The sequence below is a fragment of the Fonsecaea multimorphosa genome, assembly GCF_000836435.1.
Source record: "Fonsecaea multimorphosa CBS 102226 unplaced genomic scaffold supercont1.42, whole genome shotgun sequence".
Taxonomy (NCBI): Eukaryota; Fungi; Ascomycota; class Eurotiomycetes; order Chaetothyriales; family Herpotrichiellaceae; genus Fonsecaea; species Fonsecaea multimorphosa.
Window position 1 is genome coordinate 51,926 of NW_015971676.1, and position 26,013 is coordinate 77,938.

General features: G+C 51.1%; 6 protein-coding genes across 6 annotated transcripts; 2 read left to right on the plus strand and 4 right to left on the minus strand.

Moving 5' to 3' along the window:
- Nucleotides 1-4,378: 4,378 nt before the first annotated feature.
- Z520_11716 (uncharacterized protein) lies at nucleotides 4,379-5,554 on the minus strand (the record flags this gene model as incomplete). The annotated part of the gene is made up of 1 exon (XM_016782204.1): nucleotides 4,379-5,554. One exon carries the CDS (start codon nucleotides 5,552-5,554, stop codon nucleotides 4,379-4,381), a length of 1,176 nt encoding a protein of 391 aa, XP_016626663.1.
- Nucleotides 5,555-6,598: 1,044 nt separating this feature from the next.
- Nucleotides 6,599-7,078, minus strand: Z520_11717 (uncharacterized protein; the record flags this gene model as incomplete). Its single annotated transcript, XM_016782205.1, has 1 exon — nucleotides 6,599-7,078. One exon carries the CDS (start codon nucleotides 7,076-7,078, stop codon nucleotides 6,599-6,601), a length of 480 nt encoding a protein of 159 aa, XP_016626664.1.
- Nucleotides 7,079-13,917: 6,839 nt separating this feature from the next.
- On the minus strand, nucleotides 13,918-14,190 carry Z520_11718 (uncharacterized protein; the record flags this gene model as incomplete). The annotated part of the gene is made up of 1 exon (XM_016782206.1): nucleotides 13,918-14,190. The coding sequence occupies one exon, from the start codon at nucleotides 14,188-14,190 to the stop codon at nucleotides 13,918-13,920; it is 273 nt and encodes a 90-aa protein (XP_016626665.1).
- Nucleotides 14,191-16,222: 2,032 nt separating this feature from the next.
- On the minus strand, nucleotides 16,223-16,549 carry Z520_11719 (uncharacterized protein; the record flags this gene model as incomplete). Its single annotated transcript, XM_016782207.1, has 1 exon — nucleotides 16,223-16,549. The coding sequence occupies one exon, from the start codon at nucleotides 16,547-16,549 to the stop codon at nucleotides 16,223-16,225; it is 327 nt and encodes a 108-aa protein (XP_016626666.1).
- A 2,321-nt stretch (nucleotides 16,550-18,870) lies between these two features.
- Z520_11720 (uncharacterized protein) lies at nucleotides 18,871-19,298 on the plus strand (the record flags this gene model as incomplete). Its single annotated transcript, XM_016782208.1, has 2 exons — nucleotides 18,871-18,917; nucleotides 18,965-19,298. The coding sequence occupies 2 exons, from the start codon at nucleotides 18,871-18,873 to the stop codon at nucleotides 19,296-19,298; spliced, it is 381 nt and encodes a 126-aa protein (XP_016626667.1).
- A 2-nt stretch (nucleotides 19,299-19,300) lies between these two features.
- On the plus strand, nucleotides 19,301-20,730 carry Z520_11721 (uncharacterized protein; the record flags this gene model as incomplete). The annotated part of the gene is made up of 2 exons (XM_016782209.1): nucleotides 19,301-19,583; nucleotides 19,787-20,730. 2 exons carry the CDS (start codon nucleotides 19,301-19,303, stop codon nucleotides 20,728-20,730), a joined length of 1,227 nt encoding a protein of 408 aa, XP_016626668.1.
- Between the last annotated feature and the right edge of the window lie 5,283 nt (nucleotides 20,731-26,013).

A 26,013-nucleotide genomic window follows, 5' to 3' on the forward strand; every position in this document is an offset into this window, starting at 1 on the left:
CGGGCGGAGATGTTCGTCATGTATGAAAAACGCATGCTTGACAGCCAGATGCATTTGATCCTTCCTTATGGGTCTTCAGGGAGTGCGTTCTTTCAAGTTTGGTGGCCGCAGGAGTAAGCCGGGGATGCTCAAGTGAACATGTCGGACAGACTAGCAGTGGCAGACCTGACTGCTCTGTAACGAACTCTGTGACCGAAAAAGAAGATGCTGCTTCCCAGCCGATGCATGAGCAAGTGATTGTCCTTTTCTTCGCTCCTCAGAGCGGCGACAGGCCTGTTGATATCCTCTGAACACCGAGAGGAGGCCCGGCGTGGGCCTATCTCGTGGCCTTGCTCGGAATTGACATCTCGAATCATTCGACAAGGCTCTCACCCGAGTCTCATGAAGGCTCGATACGACTACTAGCGATTCAGACTCGCTAGCACCGCGATCACTGGACGCTCTCAGATGTCGCTCTCGGTGGAACATGTGCAAGGTGACAGTCGAGTGGGGTTGCTACTCTGTGGTCCTGGATGACTGGTATTGTGTGATAAAGCGTGAGCTGTCGCTGGGAGTTCAATTTCCCGTGCCCTAGGCAGAATGGACACATTTCACAACAGATACTGTCGTCACTTTTCGTATAGTTCAAAGGCTCGGATATCCGTTTCTCCTTCAGAGAGGACGTCTTGTGCTGGTGGAAGGCGCAATCGATGGCTTTCATACTAGATACGGTCAGTGTTGTTGTTGTCCGAGCTACTCTTGCGGCCTTGTTCGCTGATAAGATTTCCTTGCCTCGTTCCGGGGTTAGCGTACTCTTGGAGTGTTTCTGAGCACTGCCAATGGAGCCCAGGCTTCTCTTATTCCAAAGTCCTGTCACGACCGTTGCTCTCGAGCCTTACAGTAAATGCCTGCGGGAAAGACAGGAGGTCGTCGTCGGCGCGCGCTCTTGAGGCTGCGCGTCACTGCTGAGCGCGGCTACGTGTGAATCTGATAGGTTCCGTCTTCTCACACGCAAGGATGTTCCCCTCTGGAGTGACATGACACTGGCACCGAGCTGGCTGTTTTGCAACTTGACTGCATCGTGCGCGGGCAGTTGAGCCGATGTTGCCACGAAGTCCAGCTTCCCAGCTTCTGCTAAGCCTAAAGTGGGAATCATCACCCCAGTCACGTCGGATATCTCGGCAGCAACCCTTCGATCGATTAACCGACACCGCGAGCCGAATGCTCGGAGCGTCTAGCCCGCGGACCTGATGGAACAAGGCCCGGTGGTTGGGTCAGAGCTAATGCTGCAAGGCCACTTTTGGCGGAATGGGCTCGTCAACGAGGTCTGCACATCAGTTCGATTACGGATGGAGGAGGGAATCGATATTACAGTTTGATTGATGGTGTTGCTTTGTTGGTTCATTCCGACGCAAAGCGGTCATCCACATCATCCCCAGAGTACTAGTTGGATCTCGAGCCACTCATTGTTTCTACATTGCAGAGTCCTCAGGCTTTGTTCCATCCTGCAACGCCCGGCCGAACATATTTTGGGTAGCACACTTAGACAAAATGTTTCCTGATCTAAACAAACAGCCCGTAGCGCCAAAAGTAATGGTCACAATAAGGCCTGAAGAATACAGCCATGTTGTTGGAGGGAGTCCAAGCAGCAAGAGCGGAGTGCGAAGGAGGGAACTTTGTGCCAGCGTCCTGTTCGGCTCGGCTGTGATTCCTAGATCAGTCACACACCCACCCCATTTCCTTGCCAAATCCAGTGGCGATACACCAGACGATGGCCACAAAAATGTTGAAAGTATATTGGACGATATAACCTGTAGTACCAAGAAATTGATAACATTTGCTTTTTGACAAAAAAGGGTGATTCTGTACCTTGATGGCTGTGTCTCTGAGATCTGTTGTCCCAAAACGTCTCCAGGGACATATTTGTGACTGATCAAGGTCCCTCGACTCAGTATCAGTCTGGTAAATGAGGCAGATCCCGTCCTCACGGCAAAGCAGCCTGGGATCGTTGCTTCTTTTGAGGGTATGTGCTTTCCGGTTCTGCCATGGGTCGTGGATGATTGCGTAGACAGGGTCTTTTGCGCGGCTTCAAGAGAAATTAACGCGGATACGTCCTAGCAACCTCCAACAACCTAGGCAATAGACCGGTAATTGCTGAGCCCAGTCACAGCGGTGCAGGTTTTAGCCGACGGGTGGCCATGATGCGAACGATAGCATCATGTCATTTCTCCCGCAGCAGGCTTGAAGCAATCTGGTCCAGAGGAGGGAAGAACCACTCTCTAACAAGAATGTACGTAGCGCTGGACTCCCAAGGCATCCGAGCGCGCAAGTTGCTGCTGCATCTAGCACACAGCTAAATAACATAAATGTAGCAGCTGATCAGTGTTAGGTAAAGATTTGAGCATAGTCGAGTGCGCAATCGAACTGATTGTTCGCATGGCCTTCGGCCGGGGTATGGTGATGGGGGCGGCGAATCTTCCCTTGCCGGGTATTGTCAGCGCAGCAACAAAACCGGTTAAGAGTTGGTCGTAGGCCTTGTGCTGCTTTTGCAAAATTGTAGAGATATTACAGCACCTCCTCGGAAGAAGGAGGATTGGGAGCTGTGGATAAAGAGCTCATCGTCTGGATTAGAGGATCTGGAATCGGCCGTCACCACTCAGGAGATGGCACGACCACGAGGGGAAAAATTGTCGACCAGATCGTTTAAATTCTGCGTGCCATCCACTTATGCTGGCTAAGATGGCTACCCACCATCGACATTCGGTGTCATCCACTCTGCCAATAGATATGAAACTTCTTTGTCGCCGTTGCCCGGTGATTCTAAGGTGTTGCATGTAGCCCTCTGTCGGGAAAAGCAAATACGATCTTTCTCCGACTCTGCTCTCAACTCGACCAGACGTGCGGAAAGCATATAGGCCCAGCCTAAACAAAAGCAGGCAGGCAGTTTCGCTGCCTGCCACTTTGGCGATACTCCTCAAAGCCCAGCCATTCGGAGGGGAAGTGGTTTGAGATCTGGCAAAAATTGGGGCGATTCGATCCGATGCTGATTTTGTGAATTCCCAATTTCTCATTCTTTCCGGCCAGGCGCCAAACTGAGAATTCCTCCAGGTATATCGACAGGATGTAGCTCTTCAATATCCGAGCGACTTGGGAGGGACAGTGTCTAGTGCAGAAGGTTGTGGACATCGGCACACGAGGAAGGGAGACTCAGAGCGGAAACCGCGGAACGCGGACGAACGCCATTGACGTCACTAGCGTTGGAGGGGGCCGATGGATCGCTCAGGGCTAGGTTGAAGAGGATCGCCCAGTCGGGTATCCATTGACTGAATGGCATGCTGAACACTGGAAGCTGCGCACAGGTTGAAGTACAGATGCAGAGACTTTGATTCTTCAGCTTGACGAGTTGGTTGCTCCGGCTCATTTGTCAGATGCACTTCGTTTCAGGGGAACGAATAGCGCAGCCAGCTCGCCAGGATGCTAAATGTAGCATCGTCGAGCCAGAGCGTTGGAAAGCAGGCTCATTTGTGTCATTGTGTCACCTAACGGGAAGCTTAAAAGGGGACGGAACTTCTTGAGCTCGTTGCATATCTCTCCCTTGGAAACCTGCGAGTGCCTGGCTGCTGGAACCTGGCAACCTCGTAATCTCTAAACCAAGGACCAAGGTGGAAGGGAACGGCAATCCCAAACGAGTCAAATCCAATCTCGAACCCAATCTCGAACCCAATCTAGTGCTAAACCTTATCTCAAACCCATTCCTTAGGCGTCGAGCTGCCCGTCCTTGAGATTGAGACGGAGGATAGTGCTTGCTGACTTCTGTGGGAACCGTCACTGGACCAAGTTATAACTTAAGAACAAAAGTCATATTGAAGAAGAAATGCGCCACGGAAAGAGGAATTGGGGAGTTAGTTATTCTCGCAGAGATTATGGGTGATAATTTGTTGTTGGGACGCGGTCTAGACACCATAGGTTTGGCGAGCCAGACACCTTGAGAAATGATCCAAGGGACACTCAGCCTGCCAGTCAAGCAAACTGGAAAGAAGCGTATCAGTAACAAATTAATGCATTACAAAGCTGGAGACTGGCTATCTATCTATTGATCCTTTCGACCATGATATCCACCTCAGCACCAAGAAGCCATTTTTGCTTGCTTTTGCTTGCTCAACTGCTCGGGCCACAACGCACCGTAGAGGAACCCAGCAAGACGGACAGACGCTTCATTCCCCAACCCCTGACAGACAATGACACAACCAAGCCCCCTGTTGATCTGAGAGCCTGCACCAATCTGATCTATTCTGTTGATATGCCACGATCGGCCGCAGTTGTCCCCTGGTCGTTTAATCTCGGTCTTCCGTGTGCTCTACAGTCATGTGCTGTTTACATTTCCACCTGGTCAAGGGCTTTAGCCCCTTCTGAACTGCTGACCGACCCAAAAGATTCTTCGGCGTGGACGAGACGCTGGTTGGGACTCAAAGATCGCTTGTACATTCCTTCTTGTGAGTTCTTCCTGCTCCGGCTTCACCAGAAGTGCTTGATGAAACATCTGCTTAACCGCAACTCTATCGTCATATCTTCGTCCGTAGTTCCTCCAAACTTCGAAAATCAGCCAGTCCTCCTCCTCAGGGGTTTCACCGATGATCAGGTGCAGGCGGTAATCTGTCTCGCACCAGCGACACTTGAGGAGGACGTCCACGCTGGGTCCTTCAACCACTATGGTGCAGAGAAACCATAACTCCTTGAAGTATTCTTGTGATGTTTTGATTCCAGATCTTATCTCGTTCTGTATCTGTTGAGTGAAATGTAGACACACGTTCGAGGTCTGAGTCGGATATACGAAGTCGCGAAATTGGCTCGGCTGCAACCACGTATCGAGGGCCTTTGCCGCCATTCGGCTATACAGTACAAGCTGGCCGTCGACCACTCGTGCCTCATTTGACTGAGAGACAGGCATTGCAAGATGGATACCTTTATGCCGGATAGTTGAGTTCAGGTAAGTTACAGGCAAGCCGTACTTAGGACCAAGATCGTAAGCTCGCAAGATGAGGTCGACCACTCGAGGCGTTATCGCAACATCCATGTACAACTTTTTGAGGAAAGAAGGTTTGGATACGATATAATCGAGAAACGTGTGACGCTCGACATGCAGGCATTCGAAGGGGCGGCCGACCCTCTTTGCCCAAGGATTCATCACAACGCAGAATGGACATGTCAGATATCTCGGGTAGTCATTTTCCAGAACTCGCAGGAACCGTAGCTTTGCGTCCTTGTTTTCAAGGGTCAAGTCGAGTTTGGAGTGAAGAGCGACATAGAAACGTCGACAGGAGAAAGCCAGAAGGTTCTGCGACTCTTTGTCCAGGTATCCCGCAATTGTTAGGACTAATTCGAGGGGAAGGTCCACGAGCGGATTTGATTGTTGCCCTTTCGTGCTTGGAGGATGTGGTTGATGCTCTTTCGTATTTGTGTCGATGATTCGTGGACGGGAGTAAAGGCTCACGGTTCGAAGTTGCATTTTCTGACGGGAATGTGCACGAGGTAGGCCCAGCAACCTTCGTCTGCTCTTATCTGTCTTGCTGTCCATCTTTTTGCAAAGTTCGGACGTTGATCAGGACTTGACTTTTAGGACGGGCTGAGGAAGAAAAAAGAGGAGACGGGGTGGAAAAGTTTTTCAAGCCCACTAAGACAGCTTCACTGAGGCTGCTCTCCAAGGCACTGCAATTGCTTCCAATGAATGCAGTAGAAATGTCGCGCAATCTATCTTCACGTCTCCTTTCATGCTCCCAGCCTTACAAGCTGCCAGTGAAGTATCAGTCATATGGCATATCCAACTGCGCAGTTCAAGTCGAGTCCTGCGATCTCACAAAGAATCAGGATTGTGTTGATTCGTGTTACATCTTGAGAATACTGTAGATCCTTCTTATCCACAAACAGCACAGTGTACAGAATATCTCTTTCGAATGGGAAATCTTGCAGTATATACAACACTCGCTCGGGTGGCATCTTTGAAGGGGAGGAGTGGGAAAAGGGATCGAATGGCCGATGGCAAGGCCGTCGTAACGCCTAAGCACTCATGCTTTTGTACAGATCCCCCACGCCGATGACAAAAGGACCTTGCCTGCGTCTTCTCTGGGTCGATACGGTGACATAAACATTAATGCGATTTCAGTGCCTCAAACTGACAGAAAGCTTGTAGTAAAGATAGTGACCACACGACCTTTAGGCAGCAACCGCGGGCCAGGTATTTGCCCAAGAGAGGCATATTGTTGACTCCATTGGTGCTCGAATCAATGAGGTCAATAATAGACGTTGAATGATTTCCAAGTGCCAACGTTACGACCATCCGCCAACACTCAGCTGATCTGCACGGCTCCATGAGAGCATCTTGAACGCCGATTTGAGGGCCAGAGGGCGTTTGTGACCGGGAGAACTGGACAGCAGGAAGAGGAGGAAGGGGAGGAGGAGGAGGCGGAGGAAGAGGAAAAGTGCTGGAGCATTCGTCGCGCACACTCTGGCGTACCTTGGAGGCCTGACTGTGATTAACGGGGCGTGTACGATATATCTACCCTATCATGAGATAAGTGGCAAGGTTGGCAAGCAAATCCAACGGAGGGAATATCTCCAAGCGTCAACAGTTCGCCACAAGCCGACGTAGCGTGTCGACACTCGATTTGGTCGAGGGATGACCATCTCCCAAGACGTCTCTCTTGATGGCTGCGACACGACGCAGCACACGCACCGCCTCGCCGTCCCTTCCCTGGTCGACGAGCACGGCCGCGAGGTTGTTCATACTGGCCCAGGTGTCTGGGTGCGCCTCGCCCAACAGATCGATGCTCAGTCTCAGTTCCTCGCGATGTAAGTGTTCGCCTTCTCGATACTTGCCCTGCCTGCTTAACGAAGTGGCTAGGTTGTTGATACTAGTGAGGGTCGCGCGATGATGGGGTCCAAGGAGACTTTGGCTGAGGCGAAGAAGCCGTCGATAGAGCTCTTCGGCGCTCTGGTGGTCGCCGGCTTGTGCGAGTGCGATGGCCTTGTCGTTGAGAGGGACTATTCTGTCGAGATAGACCTTGTCTCTGTTATCGGTCCTTGGGACGAGTAGATGGTGCATGTTGCTGCCAATTCTGTCGTTAATTGATATTCTGAACGGCCTTAATGGTGAGATAGATAGATTGACCAGATGCAAGAGGCGAAAAGCCCTTCTTTTCCCGTTTAGCATGACATTCATTGTTGATTGCTCTCTCAAAGACTTGTTTGCTCGGACAAAGAAGTGCGCTCTGACCTGATCACGCTGATCACGCTGCAAACGGGGCACAAAACACAGAGAGCTCCTTTGTCCTCGCGCTGCATAAACTTCTGCAGTGGAGACAAAGAGATATGGAGCAAGCAAAATAACAACAGCCAAAACACCTTATTTTGGGGCGAATGTGAGTAGATGGGGGGAAAGAAAAGAGTCTGATTACTTAAAGGTTTTTGAAACGCACAAGCTTACTCGCCCTGGGATCGACTACCGGCTTCGTCACGAAGAGGTCTGGGAAAATTGTTCGAAGAATATCTCTAGAGATACCAAACACCATCTTTGGTCGGAAACCGCTTTCCTACCTCGACTCTCAGTCTGAATTTGTATCTTTTGCTAGTTTTCCGCATACGTTGCGCTCCGCTGGATTGGTAGCCGCACCTCTTGCTCTAGGAGCCAGACGCTGTGGTATAACTGGGTCGCCAGGTCGCCAGGTCGCTCACCAGAGGGAGCCAGAATCATTGACAACCAACGCACCCTTCCGGTACAGACGTAGAGTGTGTGGCGTACGCTGTATGAAGCTCAGAATCGACGCTCTGACGAGATTGCGGTTCACCCCATCAAGTTGCAGATCGTGGCTTCGTGGCGCGCACGGTCCAGCTCTGTGCTCTCATGCCGCAGGAACACTGGATGCTGGCCACTCCGTAGACGCTCGACGTGGGTCAGCCGCTCGTTTTCATCGAGTATGCCGAATTGAGTGGAAGTTTGTGCACGCGCGCAGAAACTGTGGGACACTAGGTCGTGCTCGGGGATTCTCGTCGTCGTCTCAAGTGTTGACATTCTTTGTTGTTGGCGCATTCCGTGACATTCTTTGTAACCACACAGAAACATTTCATTGAAATTTGCATCGAATCGAGGATGTTTGTACTCGCACTTTGTCCCTGGAAGAGCGCCAGCGTCTGCAGGCGCCGATCAACCGCAACCCGCAGTGACAGCAACGATGGTCGGGTACAAACTGTGTATTTTCCTCACGTTTTCTTCCGGTCAAGGGTCAAATTTCAGGGAGGTCTGCGCGTGTTAGTGAGACTGACTGATTCGACGGACCAGTGGTCTAGGAGCAATTCCACCACATTGATGAGCTAGCATGGGAAAGCCTGCGTGAAAGGCTCGCATGGACTCCTGCTCTTTTGTGGCGCAGACAAGTCTGCCCTGCTAGGAATCGGTAAGAGGTAAGAGGGAGGCTTCAGTTGTGCTAGTATCTGCCCAAGAATGCTTCTCGTTTCATATATGTCCATCATCTGCTCAATCTATGGGCCTCCGCAGTTTTTCGAACTCTTGTCGCGGGCTCTCTGTTCCATTTGCAAACTCCTTGGCCAGAGTCGACGAAGATCCAGGTGCTCTCTCACCCCATCTGTTATCGCCTGGCCGGATGGACGTAGTTGCTCTCTCACAGGGATGTATTCCAGAACCCACATTCCGCAGTGTAACCAATGATTCTGCCGGGGCATGCTCAAAAGGTTCCGGAAAAAGACCTACTGAAGGCGAAGGATTGGAGGGGAGAAAGAGTGCAGCCGAAGGTCACGTGATGCGTGGACTCGATGTTTTCAGATCAAAACTCAAAGGTTTCGGAATTTACCCACTTTTTTCGGTGGTGGGTTCCGGCGACCTCGAATTCCCTGCCCATGTACTTGGTCGACATGCTCCGCCTGGATTTTCTCATTCTGGTTTTGATGCACATTCTAGAGCGGACACCTCTCGAGCTTGCGCGCTCTGAAACGTACCAGCCTTTGAGTTCCTGGTAAGGAATTGTCAGACCGCTTCTATACCTTTATCCGGAGAGCGATCGGCTTGCGCCTATCCTGCTGGCGTGATGGTGCTGAGGGTTGATGGGTCAACACTGACCGAGTGTTCTCTGCCGAACCTCCTGACGAACCAGGCGTATGTGGAAGCTGAACATTATTTGCAAACCCACTTCAAACTTGTCTTCATAAGTTGGTGGTATTGTTTGGCACTGGCTGACTTCCTTTCCAACAGCGTCGACGAGTGATATGATCTTGGAGAGCCGCAATTTTTGAATTGGAAAGATGATCGGGGCTTTGAGGATGAAGACGGAGCAGAGATGATAGACGAAACAGAAACTGCAGACGGAGCAGGATAAACGAGCGAGGCGTTACCATCCTGTTGGTATTGAATGGGCCAACTTTTGCAATCTTGGTTCTTGTGTAAACCAACGCTTTGCTTTTGGGAAAAATGAGCGTTGACTTTTCACTCAGCAAAGTTTTTAATGAACATGGAATGCATTGAGGGCCATTTACTCACAATATGTGCGAAGGTTGCCCATGTTTCGGCAAGGGGATGTGTACACTTGATGACAAAGATATACAAAGATTTGCGGAAGCTATCCGAGACAACACTACCTGCAGACAACGTGAAGCTGCCTGATATCCTCAAGAAGATCATGACGGAAAGTGTACAACTTGCCGAGGCCATCCACCTCCAGATTCCGTTCTGTAAGTCCAATTTCAACAGGAACATATTATGAAAGTTGGCCGGCCGAGATTCGGCAGGTGAAACAGCGCGACTGAGGTCCCTAAAAATCTTTGAACTGTTCTCATGGGAATGGCAGAGACGACGTGGCGGTCTAAATAGGATCACTCCCTTTGGACTCTGCCAGACCTGGACAAAGTGTCATTTGGCAGAGCTATATTGGCAAACAGTCAAATCTACAGAGACGAAATTCGGGTTGCGCTCTGATATCAGACAATGAATGTGCCTGAAACACCCGTGGACGGAGCGAAAAGGGTTGCAAAATGATTTCGCAGTCACACACCTTCAAGGGCCTTTAGCTATGAAACTCACTTCATACATCTCCCCTGCAATTGCGATAGCAACGAGACCAAAAAGAGATGGATATTATGGGACTCCAACGTCCAAATCCAATCTGTATGTGTAAACAAGACCTCTGTACGGTCATGGAAAGTGATGTACAATCCAGAGGACCGGTCGTAGGTATTTTCTCTGTTTGTGAAGTGGGTCATTGTACATATCGTGCAGCGACAACGGTATACCTAGCAGATCTTGAGAGAATTCACAAAACATTATCCGTGGGGTGGAAGAGAAGTCGAATGGCAACACCGGCTCAAGCAACAAGGCACTTCATGTTGAAGATACAATCTGGCGGCAGGTTTTGTTGGTTGTAGATATGTTTCCAGACTTGAGCAAGCAGAAAGGCTGAGCAGCTTGCACTCGCTGCAAATGTGTGCTTGTATCGAAGCGGACGCGAAGAAGAGAGGATCGGTCATGCACAGGGAAAGACGGCGACCTCGTCTTGAACGGACAAACACCGTGCGAAGAAGTGGTTGGACCTTTGTCCGGTTCCTCTAAGCAGACACTGGACGCAATTGGTTTGACACAAGTAACCACGGTGGTTGGGCTTGCGGTCCGCAGATGCTCAAGGGTAGTCCCATCTGCCTGAACAACTTCAAGCCCGCATTCAAAAAGGCTTTACCATTCGGATAATCGTCTGTGGAGCAGCGCTGGTATCTGAGCCTTTGCGCACGACGCCTGGAAATGCTCCGGGTCCTACAATCACTAAGAATATCCTACAGCGATGCGAAAAGCGACTGCTTTGGACTTCCCGTCTCTACGTCGACGAAATAGCGCTTGTATGACTTTAATCGAGCATACAGATTCACCCCAGACCGGCCGTCCATGATGAAGGGTCTCATCATCTACGGTATCTAAGAATTGCTCAGACAGTGGAACGACGCGATGCTCAAATTACTACGCTTGAATTGTACGTTCATCATCTCCTGGTTTCCTTCCATTTCTGACGGGCTCCTAGGGCGCAGAACCATTGTCCTTTCAATCACCTCAGAAGGCTTTTTGGGACGAGGGAGGAGACGATGTGCGAGGCTTTGCAAAGTTCAGTATACTCTTTTGAAATTCATCTGATTATCTTCTCAGTGCGCGTCATCAATGATAGTTTGTGTCGTACTAATCCCGTTTATGTCCATCTCGCCAACTTCAAAGAACCTTTCTTCCCTTCTCTTTCTTCGATTCTCCCTAGAACCGGGAGTATCGCGCAAATCTGCTCCCTGGATGATCAGCGTTCCTAAGCGTCTGGATAATTTTATAGCGGCGTCCTACACAGACGTGCATAGCTCTGGCCAAAGGATTGCTTCGCTTGTCTCTTCTACAGAGCAAGTCATCGCACAGGTGGTCTTGCATCTTGAGGAGAAAGTCTCAAGCACCAAAACTTCGGCTTTGAATTAAAACAGCGATTTTGGCTTTTGCCTGGTTCCTGGTTCTCAACGCTAGTTCCGGGTTGCTTTTTGCGAGCTATGTTCGAATCTGAAACCCCTTTTCCTCATCAAGTCGAGCAGCTTGTCACCGTTGTAGATAGAGTAGGCCTGAAGGCTCGAATGGTAAAGGCTCGAATGGCAAAGGCTCGAATGGCAAGGCTCAAATGGTTGAGGTGGTCATTGAACGTCAATTCTCCCGGTTTGATTCCATGAAGCTGTCTTCTTATATCGGGCTTTCGTCACCCGGACTTCTCGTATGGTCCTCCCGCCTTCTCCCTGGTTCGCGAATCGCATCGCCTGATGAACATCCCAGTTAGTTTTGCATCTCCACAGACAAGGGCATGGGACACTCGTTGTGGACGTGTATATTGAAGCCCGGGGACTGCCACCACCCCAATCCGGGCGTTCCTCAGCAGAGGCTATTACTCTCAACCCATGCGCTAAGAAAAGGTGAGGTGGTAGAGCTTGAGATACCATCGAAGCGTTTGTGCTACCAAGCAGGATGTCCAAGGCTTTCTCACCGCCGACGATGTTATGGCCAGCTACCTCAGCAAGGGTAACGGTTTTCGGATGGTCTGTTTCTGCTGCAAGCTTGTCTTGGTTACGCCCAACGAGGTTTGAAAATTTCAAGTCATCCCATTGCGCAACTTGTTCGATCGGAACCCAGTCGTCATTGCACGTGAAGCTGGGGGGAGATGAATTGAGAGTGTTTAGATTGATGTTCTGCTGGGTAAGGTATTCGAGCACTGTGTGGCTCCGATTATCCGCTCGTCCGATGAAGCGGGGTTGGTGGAGCGCCGGTGTCCGGGAGGGGCCGGGAGCTTATTTTAGTCGGTCCTGGGGACTGATTCCGAGTGGCTGCGCGGCTCGGCCCTCAATGTGTACGGGCCGCCACGGATAAGCTGACCAAAAGCGCTGAGGGCCGGAAATCTCCCACAGGGAAAGTCCCATCGCAAGAAATAAAATTGGGAAAGTCTGCCGGCTACGTGGGGGGATCTTGGCGATGCGTATCGCGTTGGAGGGTAGGGAGAGTAGAATACATTGACCGTGCGCATTTGCTGTTCATTTTGCCTGCAGACACATTCTCATGGTCCTGGAAGCCTAGACTTTCAGAATGACTCCCCTTCGACTGGGCTGTTGGGAATGATGTCTTGCTTCATTTCTTGCCCTCTGGAGCACTGGGTTCCAGGTGAAGATATCTCGGATGATCTGCCGCTTGTCAAGTTCCTGAATCATCTTCATGGACATGAACAACAGACTGGTCGGCCTTGCGCATTCTCGCCTCAAAACCTGCCTGGCAGGCTGACCTTGTCCAAGATGTATATCTAGGTCTCCTCGATGACTACCTTGTTTCAACGTTGCGTAGACCTGATAATGATCCGACCTCATGAGGCCTTCTTGGATGTCAGATATGGCTTCAATGCTTCTTTTGTCTCTCCAAGGCTGGTAACCAAAGGTATTACGAAGGCCATATATATTTCGGGACTCGACAATGAGAGATGGAAAGGGGACAAGAGACGAATGGGTGGAGACCTCGGCGAGAGAGAGAAGATGGTAGGAGGAAGATAAAGGCAAAGAGAAAGCAGGAGCTTGACGGGGACGGTGTAACAAAATTCAGTCACGTCTACAATATCCCGGGCTTCCACAGGATTCCCTTTGGTGCCCGTAAACTGTTGCTGGCGAGGCCAGGCCCCGCGATACGACCATTCCCCAGGGACATCTCTATGGCAGGGATGTAGGGTTACATTGTGTCTCTCTCGCTTTCTCGTACAACTGGCTCTCTCATGGGCCTCTCTATTCAACAGTCCCTGGCTAATCACAGGCCCCAAGTAGGTACTTCTGGAATTGTAGGTGGTGTTGAAGCAGTGCATCTGCATCATGCTGCGTCGGATTATGAGGCCACACTGGCCTACAAGCTTGCTTTCAATGGAGGTAGTTTCAAGCATGGCAGCTCTTCAAGAGGGTTCTTGATCTGCAGATGCGCCCTGTGCTGCAACAGAAGCTCGATCAATCGGTCCGACGCTGCTAGATGAAGAGGCGTTCAGTTTACCTCTGTTCGTACACGCAGAGCGCGAACTGATGATTGACATGTTCGATGATTATCGGCCCTGACTACGAGTTGTTATGGGTAAACATTTTTTGAGGAGGCACCTTACTCGAGCATTAGTCCCATCACTTCTCTTGCGGCATTTGCCGCTGCGAAGGAAAGCGGATCATCCCTTATGTAGATTCACCATTGGGTCGGCACCATGGTCGAATAGTTGTGTGACGAGCTCTAGGGTCCGACGACAAAGCTGTTTCGGATATTGGAATCAAATACTGATGTGAGAAAGAGAATATGGTCACACGCAAGTGGTGGAAACAGGTCACTCTCTCCCGGATCATTGATGTCATACCTATCCAGCAACATCAGCTCGGGGATAGAAGTGTTGTTCCGTCGGACAGCAGTGGTAAATCGTCTAGCTTCGCTGTGATACCTTGGCGCAGCAAGAGATCCACCATCTCGATATCGTCATTTTCGACTGCGGTACGCATAGCCAGTGTCCTGTCGTCATCGGACTGCTCGTCATTCCCAGTGTTCGACTTGAGTAACAGTTTGACTTGCTCGAAATCGTGTGCCTCGACCGCGATGGTGCGTGGACCGCGATATTCCTCTGCCAAGAAGTCGAAACAGGGCCCCATCTTTACCGAAAAGGAAGGAAAAGGGGAAAACAAAATTTCTGGCGCCAAGAAAAGCTACAGTTGGCAAAGTAGCGGCCAGCCCCCACTCCTCCTCACCCCGCATTTTTCTTGTCGGTTGAACGGCCCGGCCCGTTCAACGCGTTGGGCTTAACCTTCATCTGGCGCTAGAGTCATGGCACCCCTGAGTTTGTGGAAGCCGAAACTTGACCGAGATTACATAAGGGTTTTGATCGTTTAAGAATAATCATTCATCTGGCGAAGGACATGAATAGCTGTTCCAGACTGTTCTTGATCTCCGCCAACGGCTACGATCTCTGTACATCTACCTCCCTACAAGGGCACCAATCCGAACACCCTTTAACTGGGGACATGAAAGAGTTTCTCGTCGAACCATCATGTTGCTCTCGTTTACGCAGGGTTTCACGGCAAGGTGCCTAATCACAAACAGTTCCTCGAGGATTATCTATGGATGTTTAATGTTGGCTTCGCCATGCAAGTCTTCATTGTGAAGGATAAGGGGAAACCTCGAAGCCTGCGACATGGCATTGCACTTGCGGATGGCAGGACAGCAGTCGCGGCCATCCTCTACGTACAGAACAAGAGTACTCTGAGAGTCGTTTAATCCTCTCAGGCGAAAGACAAGGAGCAGACGCCAATCTTGCAAGATCACCACCCCGCCCTGCCATTCCACCTTGCCCAGACAAGTCGCCTCCGAAGCTACTTGGGCTGCTGGGGCTGTTGATGCTGATGCTCGTGCTTCTCGTGCTTCTCGTGCTTCTCGCGCTGCTCGTGCTGCTGCCGCTGGAACAAGCAGATCCCGGGACTCTTATCTCAGCCATAAATCTTCCACACAGCTGCAATGCAGCCCTCAAAGTTACACATGACATCCTCAAGAAACAATCGTTGACGCAAATCCCATCTTTCCACGGCAGATGGCGCCCGAAGCTGGTGCTGCCGGAATGCACAGCTCGAGCGATATTGTATGTTATTGCAAACCAGGCTCCCAACGCAGCTGCAAAGCAACCATCAAGCATGCACAGAAACCCTTGTTTGTTAAAGTATATTCGACGATATAACCTGTAGTACCAGAAATTGGTACAACATTTGCTTTTTTGACATTGTTCACGCCAATCCAATCCCTCAACAGCAGGCTCGGACCGAATGCCCTGCCGGAGCTCCGGAGGAATCCAAGCCTCGTCAGCCGTCAGAACCGCCGAAGCCAGCTAGTGACAATTTTACGTGTATCTAGTCTGGACTTGCTGACTATCACGGCGCAGCCTGATCAGGCTGTCTACAGCTGTCTAGGGTGCAAGTATGATATGAATTCCAGTACGAGGATCTATCTGAAAAGGTCGTCGGCGACCTGCGACAGTGATATCTACTGTGTGCGCTAGTTAACGAGGCTGTGCCGCAGCCTCGTCAATCCTTGGCAATCTCGCTGACTAATGGTAGACCGTGACACCGACAAGGACAGAGAGGATCGAACCATTGACACAGACCGGGGATGGATGTTGGCCAGGGCCAGCAAGTTGCAGCGCGTGGTCAAAGACCGCAAGAGGATCTTGACCTGCAAGAATTTTATGGTATACACTGATCCTTGATATTGGCTTATAAGTAGGATAAGCAGAGTTTGGGGCGCCCGGGTATTGCCCCGCATTTCTAAACAATCAATTCCAGGCGTGATAATCAACGACATATGGAACCCGAAATCAGGTTTTCAATGAGCCCAGAGACGTCTGCACTTCTCCGAGAGGTTTGCAGGATCGGCCGAGTGATGGAATTGTCAAACGCACGTGGGAAACACATTGAAGACAAATATCTCAAGGTATGTGGTTCTGTACACCGATTGGTCGAATATGGCAGATGGCATGGAACTGACTTGATTGTGCTTTACCAACCTATTTTCAGTTCGCCATTGTGCTATTCATTGACCCGCGTCTGCGAACTCACCCCCATCTCTTTGGGGAAAAGCCAGATAAATTGTTCATAGTGATCCGGGCAGAGCTCGCGGCCTACATTTACCGGCGGCCGATCACATCACGATAAAGGGAGCCATGCCGATGCGGAGATCTTGCCAGCTTTCAACTCGTGTGACTTCGTGGATATACTCCATGCTCTCGGCCCTTTCGGTTCCAACCTTCTGTTGTCCGCTGTGATCGGGCCAGAGTGCGAGGCTATCGACCCTTTCACCCGGCAAACGTTGCCCGCTACCGCCGGGAAAGTCATGATCAGGACGGTCGGTGGTGACGGCCCCGGAGAAATCATCAGGACCATCCAGAACGATACGCTGATCCTGCACTCCGCTGGCAACGTCGTTGATGATCGCTTGTTCTCTGGATAAGGTGTTTAAAACGTCCATGAGCTGAAGGTGCCCGTTCTTTCTTAGGGTATTTGAGATACAGAACGTCGCTTGAGAGAGGAATCTCGCTGTCCTTCACACGATCGCAGGCTCCAGGAAGCCGTTTTGAATGCCATCTCTTTCTGCACCATCTCAATGCCTCGTGTCACGAAGAATATTCTGGTCAAGTGTCGGTCCAGCCGTTATGCCACTGGGAATAGAGGTCTCAGGTTCGAGCCAGAAGCGCCGCCGGACCTCGACACGGGGACGGGATGCTCACCGCAGAGTACGGTCAGGTAACGCTGTAAGACCTTGTGATCCAGAAGTCCCTTCTCGCCTGTCACCATGTGACCCGACCATGGCGAGTCGGTCTGGGCGCAGCCCTAGAACAGCCGTCCTCGTTTCGAGATTGTACGTGCCGGGCACACACATGTCATGTAGGCTACGGAGAGTGATCGTCGGTCGTCCTGGTTTGCCCCAACCTTTCCTGCATTCTTTTCATTCGTGGGAGCGGACATTTTGCCGACGAGAAATGGCCATGCTTTGGGCAGCGGAAGAGACGATGATGCCGCCGGCGGTAATATTGGCATGGCTCCCTAACTCTCGGGAGACGTGCCGGCGAGACCACCGCAGAGCCATATACGTGTGCCCCAGTCGGTTTCGATCACCCTTGTTCTGCTCCGGCTCCACCCCTTTCGCATCTGTGTGTCCACTATCCTTCTAATCTTCTTTCTCTCAGACGGCCAGCGGAAGAAATGTGCCCATCGAGTTGGAGCAGAGGATGGGCTCGTAGGTGATGGCTCGAGAATATCGAGCGCGATATAACGAGGTCGAAGGGGAAAAGTGCGGCTTCTCTTACATTTCGCCCTGAGAGATCTATTCGCCCTCGACGCCACAGGCTTCGGCCTTGGTTGGGAACGCCTTTGATCGCCGTGGGATGCTGTGTCGTCTCCAACGCCGGATCCCCTCGCCAAGGAACTGTGCAGTGTTCGGGGGACGTCGCTTTCCTCACCCGCTCCTGATTGCCTCCTCATCCCGGTTATATTTATGTTTCCGCCCCCTGTCCTCTTGCGAAATGATCTTGATCAAAGTGGCGGTGGAAGCAAGTCGGTTCGCAAAAGAGGTTTTGGTATCCTTCCTCAGCCGTTCCCTGCACGACGAAAACAAACAAGTGTAGGCTCCCCGGGGGGGGTGGGGGAGGGGGGGGGGGAGGAGGCAACTGTTGAGGCAAATGCCGGGTTATGGTGCTTGGTTGTGCGTTTCTTCCCGAACCTTCGAATCGCGCAAGGGCATCTGAAATGGTGGCAATAATGGTCAGGCTCGCCATTTGGACAGGCTCTTCCAGACTGAGGACCACCTAAGGCAAAAGGGCAGAAAAGAAGGAGTGTGTAAGATGAAAACTGTGACGGACGCGAGCGAGTTGTCGCGTTACGAGGTGAGATGGTCGGAAGTTGAGACTTAGCTTCGAGTGGACGACTCTCCTCTATCTCACCCTCTTGCTGGAGTGAACGCATTGATGCTCAATTGCCAAGGCCCCGGCTGTTCATTTCCTGCATACCCGCAGAGTACTTCTTGATAAATACTCGGCAGAAGGAAACAGAGCTTCTCGTGATTGCTCCTTCAGGGTTCAGTTCACTCGATCAACCGCTGCAAGGTTTCAGGAACGATACGTTGCTGTCCTTTATGCTGTCCTTTATGCTCTAGCTGAATCAATGAATGGGTTCAGAACAGAGGTGTGTGAATCAGGCAATCCTCACTGTGGTGCGAAGACTCCACCCGATATGGCTAAAAATAGAATCATGGGGTAAACTAGTGTTTCATCATAGTCCACGTGCCGCTGTGCTGAGGGGCTATTGAGGTAAACTAGTGTTTCATCATAGTCCACGCGCCGCTATGTTGATTGGCTCAATGGGCCCTCAGCATCCGATGTTTAACCGATTGCCGAGAAATGTGATCTCCCCGTCTATCACGCTGTGCGCTTGAATTGATGAATTGTAGTACGAAGGACTATCTGAAGGTTTACAGGAGCGGCAGCAATGACATAACCGCAGTGGCGCAGGCAGTGGCTAGCGCGGTCACGTGCCTGCGCATGTGACAACTACCTGCAATCGTGACACCGTCAACACTTCCTTGACTCAGCCTCCTCCCAACCTGCTCGCCTTCAACACATTCGATTGCTACCTATTTTGTTCCCTGGAAACCTGGAGCTGACTCTATGGCTTGTTTAGATGATACCCACAAGGCTGATCGGCCGCTGTCGGCGTCGGCACATCTGCGAAACACACAAAATCTGGTCCAAGGCCACATTTCACTCCTCTGCTTCCTACAGATCTGTTGGCGACATGGAGCTCAGTCCAGACTTCTTCGAATACACGTCTGGTAGATGGCTGTGAGCAATCTAACCGTTGGAGTGAAGCACCACATGACTTGTCACAGGTACAATGAATCCCTTCGACTCCTGGAGCGAAAGCTCGTTTTCAATGTTGGTGAACTCAAGAAAATCGCTGCCAAGTGTCTGCGCCAGCCTGCATCCGAAGTCAAGGAATTCTCCAAGCTTGCAGAGGGTGGCTTCAATCGAGTCTTCCAGATAACCATGAAAGATGGCTCCCAAGTACTCGCCCGCTTGCCCTACCCTTCAACGAAACCCTATCGACTTCCGACAGCCAGCGAAGCTGCGACTTTGGATCTCGTTCGTGCTACCGGCGTACCTGCTCCCAAAGTCTTGTACTACTCGCCAGATGCTCAAACCCTGTGGGGGCCGAGTTTATGATCATGGAGAAACTCCCTGGCCGTCCTATCGGGGATATGTGGTTTGATTTGACTGAGGATCAGCGACTCAAAATCATCTCGGAAGTTGTGCAAGCAGAAGCCAAGCTTTCCAGAATACATCTTCCAGCGTGTGGCAGTGTTTACTACGAGCACGATCTCCCCGCCGACACTTCTCGCGCCGTCATTACGCCAACATCCAACATCAAAGGGTTGTGTATTGGCCCTCACACGAACTTAAGATGGTGGGAAAAGGAGCGTGACTCCATGGAAATCCACCGCGGCCCCCGTAAGTTTTGCTCTACTGGGCGTGATTTTCCCTTCCCTTGGCATCCCCCAACCAAACTCCTGGTGAGGCCTCCAACCACGGAGGATGTTGCCCTCTCTATATTGGTGCGTACGTACGCTCAAAATGCTATCATGGATAGCTTCAAAATCATGCATGCACATGAAATCAATCTGGAATTATGTTCCTCGCTGATGGTTGTCCAGACTTCACTCCCATCCAATTGCTTTCCTGCATCGCAGCCAAAGAGTCGGCGTGGCTCGCAGCGTTCGGGCGTCCACGCCTGCCGTTCGAACGAGCGTACCGTGAATGCCTGAACTACGAGAAGTCCCGACCGGAAGAACACATCGAGAGCTTGGACAAGTATGTGAGGTTAGCTCCATACCTCGTGCCAAGAGAACCAAGGTTCCACAGGCCAATTCTGCGCCACCCTGACCTCCAACCACATAACATCTTCGTTTCTGAGAATCTCGATATTGTCGGGATCATAGATTGGCAGCATTGCTCCGTGCTTCCCCAGTTCCTGGCTGCCGGCATTCCAAAGTACTTCCAAAACTGTCGAGACGAAGCGTCATTGAGTTTCCTTCCGCCAAAACTGCCCGAAAATCTGGCCGAAATGGACGACGAGGAGCGTGCCGAAGCTTTGGAAAGATTTCGACAGCGCCATCTTCATTTCTTCTATCTAGGATTCACGCAGAGGTTTAATGAAGCTCATTTTGAGATTCTCGATAGGCGAACAGATCTACTGACTCGAAAGACCTTCAGCCACGCAGGTGAGCCTTGGCAAGGCAACAACATCCCTCTCAAAGCAGATATCATTTACATAACGCGAATCTGGGAAGAAATCTTGAACGAAAACGGGTACTCTGGAGCGGCCATTCCTTTGTGTCCTGTTTCTTTTACTGAACTCGATGTCCAACGTACCATTAACATCCTGCTGCAACAAGAGGACATGGACACCCAGCTTAAAAAAATCCGGGATGCCATTGGAATCAGCAGAGATGGATGGGCGTCCAATGCAGAGTACGACCAGGTGGTACAACTGGCGAAACTCATCAAAATGCAAGCCCTGGCGAGCCTAGATTCTGAAGAGGAGAAGGAGATGACATTGAAACATTGGCCAGTTGATGATTTTGATGAGGAAGGGTGATAGGCTGGACATTTCCTCGTGGATGAGCCCCCTAACTTGGCAATGGCTATCCCAAATCAATAGGACTGACGAGGTCGGAGGGGCTAAGATTGCTTGTCAGTGGAGACAGTAGTACGATTTCCAAGGTCGTTCTTCGTTACGTGGACGAGTGATGCAATAGCAAGACCTATCGGTTCTACCGTATATCTGCTCAGACGACTTCTAATCTATCTGAAACTTCCCGTCGATGGTGTCTAGGATGGTGGGATCGTGCGTAGGCTGGGAGTAGCTGTATCATGGCTGTCGAATGGTCAGCTCATCACCATGAAGACCGCGTGCAAACCCAGGTTTGTACACCCAGCGCCGTCTTCCCAACATCGCCAAGCCCCAATACCACGATTAGATAACGAATCAGTCGCTCGAGCACGGCCTCCTCCGAGCAGGGAAGATCGGTATTGCACTCAAATCGGTCCGAAGGGCGGGCCAGATCACGAGACGTCCTGTGCCGAAGCTGTTGATAGATGTTTGGTAAAGAACGAGGACGTCTGCAGGCAGAGCGTGACCAGGAGAAAAGGCCACTGGTTTCATACGGCCTGGTCCTCGAGCGCAAGACGCGACGGTTGATCACATCGGGAAGAAGCAACGCTGCGGTGCGGACCAAATCAAGCGTGACGGCTCAGGCACATATTCTATCGCCAAAGTTCAACCGCGTCACACGAGTGAGATCTTGCCTAGTCCATTGACGCCAGCTCTAGGTGCGAGCAATGCAGGAGAAGGGAAGGTATCAACCAGGAGACCCGCCGTCATATCCTACAGCTACTGGCGAGGGCAAGATCCTGGCTGCTGTGATCCTTCCAGTATCAACAACCACACCAGAATCAGGTATGCATCCCTCCTGGAAGGGGTGGTAGATGGGATAAGTCTGACAGAGGCCAGATATCTTTCGAGTTGGTCGACGGATCTCCGGGAGGCCTAAGTCATAGTATGCTTTTACAACAACGCATGTTTATCGGTACGTTCCGTCGTATCCGGTGTCTGGTTTGGGGCCGAATGGATCTTTCCCCACGGAATTGACAGGGCGACTACACGTCGGAAAGCCGTGCTAGGTAGCCTCTCAAGAATTGAGGGCTGAGGAGCGCCCGGTTGGTTCGCTCACAACCTCGTCCATTCGCCCCATGGTCAATCCAGAAAGAGAGGGTTCGCGGTCTCCTTCGCAGCTGATACAAGAGGAGGGTGGTTCAGGCCAGGGGTACATGCTGGAGATCTCCATATGACTGACTACCACATGTGCGATCTGCAATCCCATGGGCAGGCACCGCGCGAGACAAGGCACATACATTCCAGGGTGAATGTTTGGTCCGTTGAGGTTATCAAAATCCTCAAAATTCGTCATGGCTAACAGCGGCGACCCGCCTACTTCGTCGCGGCCCACATCGGAAATGGTGTGGCTCGATCTTTCGGTTGGATCGCTTGTTTTCAAATGAAGCCGTCTAAGATTCCCATGTTCACGCTCAAAAGCTTAAGGAACCAGCCTCTGTTTGGAAGTCGAGCGACCAGACCGTACACATCCCCACCGAGATGAAGCGCAACTACGGCACCGTTCTTGAAGCATCGCGGGGATAGGAAGAGTTGTCATGGGGACGAAGGCACAGCCGACAAGACAGTAGCCGCAATCGTGCAGGCGTGTCTGTGCCGGCCAGGGACGGGGTTTCCCTAGCCACATGCCTCAGCAACTGCATCGCTCAAGGATACTGCCAGGACCTGCGCAACGTCCAGCGGAAGACGTTTGAGAGCACCTAGACCGGTGGCTGCATTGCCTTGCCCTTGACATCAACTCAGGCCGCAAGCTACTCATACTCGACAAGGAGGTGATCAATTCAGCCTTTTGTGTTGCCTGCGTTGAGTATTGAGCAGACTCCATGCGCAAATTCAAGGTCTTTATTTTCTGCTGGGACGCTGATCTTGTCTTGGATAACAATAGCTCGCTCGTCGATTCCGTGGGCACGCTCGTTCCTTTGCCAACGCAAACAGTCTGGAATGCAGCATTGACAGAAATGTCATCGAAGAGAAATCAGACGAGGTCCTGAAGGAGTGACTGCAGTTGAATGGAACTAGTTAAAAAACCTTTTCAAATGGGCTTGATCACATTACAAAGCCGGAAGGCAAGCCCAATCGTTGGATTTCTCAATGGTGACTAAATATGATTGCCACGTCCACTCCACTGGTGGAGTCGCTGGATGTAGGTCCCGCACTCCTCTTTGTCGAGCGTGACCAGTACAAAGACGGGGATGTTGGGATTGTTATTTGTCAATGATGGAAGGACTAGTAGTACGCATGCTGTGAGCCACTACTCCGACCGTTTCAATCTCCGTTTTCAACGGGAATCCGTGATGCAACGATAGAAATGCTGTGATGACAGGCCAACCTGGACCTTTTGTCACTTGTATCTAGGGCAGAGCTCAACCATCCGAGGGTCGAGCACGAAACTTTCCTCCAGTGATGGTTGAGCAGCAGGTGGTCACTTGCAGACGCATGAAGATAGCAATGTCACCACGAGGTAGGAAACCATAGCTGCCAAGAGCGCGTGGGTAACTTGCCAAGAATCGCGAGGCTGTCGCTCAGCCTCGTCAGGCTAGCGCGCACAGTAGGAATGGCCGTCGCACCGCCAGCCACCTTTTCAGATAGATCCTTGTACTGGAAGTCATATCGTACTTGCACCCTAGACAGCTGTGAACAGCCTGATCAGGTTGCGCTATGATACAATGTACCTTCGAAATCGCCCCAACGATGGTTGAATCACTCTCCCCAGTTGATCCGATCTTGCACCACATTCCCATCGTGGTTGCCGACGTCGAGTTACCCGGAATTATTTAAAGTCATAATATTAGCTCGACATTGTCTCACTACCATTTGAAGGCCAAATATAAGTCTCTTCCCATCGTTTGCCCCGATCCTGAAACACGAGGCTCCACTCCCTTTCTCAATCAATCACCCTTCAGAGCACGGCAGCTCAGGGAAAGCAGAACGAACGACAAGTCGGAGGACGTCCCTGATCCCTGAGACATCCATGCAGCCCCTCAATCTAACATTCTGGTCATTCGATGCCCGAACTTCCACTTCATCCAATCCGCCTATGATGAAATTCTGCGAATAATTCACCTGCTCTGAAAACGGACAACAGCGTTGGCAAGACCACACTTTCAAAGACCGCGTGAAGGCTGACCTAATCCCACGACAGCACACCTCACGCTCTGTCCTGTTTTATTCCCCGCCACGGCCGATCTGATGTCCCGCATCACCTTCGAGTACCTGCGAGCGGAACTCGTCTTTTTTGGAATACTGAAAGCCTTACAAACTTGCAACACAAGGTGCAAATGGACATGTTTCTCCCAGGCTCATGAGCGGACGACTACGAGCTTGTGGGATCGACCGTGAAAACAGCCACCACTATGCCCATGTTCGCGCGAAAATGCTGGAACCATAGGCCACATATACACTGGCTGCTCCAGCATGGCTCTTGCCGACATGCAGCAGGTGGAAAATCCGAAAGCTCCAATCCGCTCCCCAAGCTGCCAATTCCAAAATTGACAAATCAGTAGACGAAAATCTATTCATTGTCATTGCCTACAGCCAGAGAGGGCGCTCGCCTGACACCAGCAATTTTCCAAATCATTGCTAAGTGCTTCTATTTTGTGCCTCCCTCGGGATCCTCTCTAGCCCACTGTTGTCACTGCGCAAATTTGATACGCGCTGAAGACTTGGCTGGTGTTGATGGAAGGGTCGGTCTCTCAGAGGTGGTAGACATCTTGGCCCTTGAGGTATTGGCTAGGTGGTAAATTTCACCGCATTCCATCCAGGACACATTGGATTTATTTCAAACGCTGATGATCCAGACCGACGAAAAAGGAAGAGAGCGTGTGTACGTAGGTACACCGTTTGCGTGATGTCCTGTTCATGAAGGTTTTGTCTCACCCATTACTGTTACGTCTCCTACCAAGTACTTTCTGCTTCTCCCCGCCTCATCTTCTCCTTCCTACTCCTGCTGCCGTTCTGTTGCATATATACCTTTGTCTCTGAGGAGGTATGTAGATAGGCGAGTGGAGCTGATCCTCTCTTGCCAGTCAGCCAATCTGGAGCTCACTCATTTCGTTCTGATCTCTGTGGAGCAACTCAACCAAGCATGGAAAACGAATGTCTGTGTATGTGGTGTGATGTTTGGATATATAGTATCTTCCAAGAGAAGAAATGGGAAAAGCCCACTGGGACCGAATGCAGCTCAACCAAACCCAGCATCGAAAACACCACAGACTACGCATCACGCAGCAGCTCGTTGATCACGTAGCCCAGCCAGGTGGAATTACATCGTCCCGCTTAACCCAACCTGCGTGTCCGACGACTGACTTCCGAAGTCTGGTGCATCCCTCCTACCTTCATGGCCGGCCAGGATCATCGTCTATCTATCCCTTTTCCGGTTCTCCCGCATCCCAGCGGTGTAATTGCCCTCAAATCCAGTTTGTATCCATCTCGCCGTCTCTGGGGCAATGTGCTGCACCGTAACTGCACTCAAAACTTCACCGTATTTTGGATAACTAAGCAAGGCTGCACATCACATGGCAGGCTGACTTTCCGCACCACAGCTGATGTTCCACAGACCACACATTGCTGGGTAACGAAAACCCAGATTAGGCAACCAAGTAACCGAAAAGGGAAAAAGATCTCTTGGCAGCGCCCACGCCCCCACAGGCAAAGCCCATGGGTCCCCCCTACACTGCAACACCACCAGACAATAACCCGAAAGCACTGACACACAAGCCAAACACACTCTCTCAACAAGCACTGAAGCCTCCGTAAAGACTCCTCCCCTCGGGCTTCAGCTCATGATACATCCACTCGTAATCAGCAATAGACAGATTGGAATAATGATACGCGGTGGCCCCAACATAGTCAACCGCACTATCAATAACATACTTCCACACAGACATGTACGTACCAACCTCCTCTCGATCAGAGCGTTTCAACTCGCCCCATCGTCAACTTCCAACTCCAGAAGCACTACCAGCGAAATAAACTTACTGCAGCAGCACGCTCGGTCAACTCCTCGACCTCACCTCGAAGACGAGACACTTCCACTTTTTTCCCTTACAGACGCCTCTTTTGCCTTAGCAACAGCCGCAACAACATCGGAAAGGCGACTCTCCAAATCAGACATCGTAGCGCTCGGCATCAACTACCGAGTTGTCGAGCTCTTTGCACTCCCACTCATCGAGCCACCCAAATTGGTTGACTACCGGTCCTTGTCCCGTT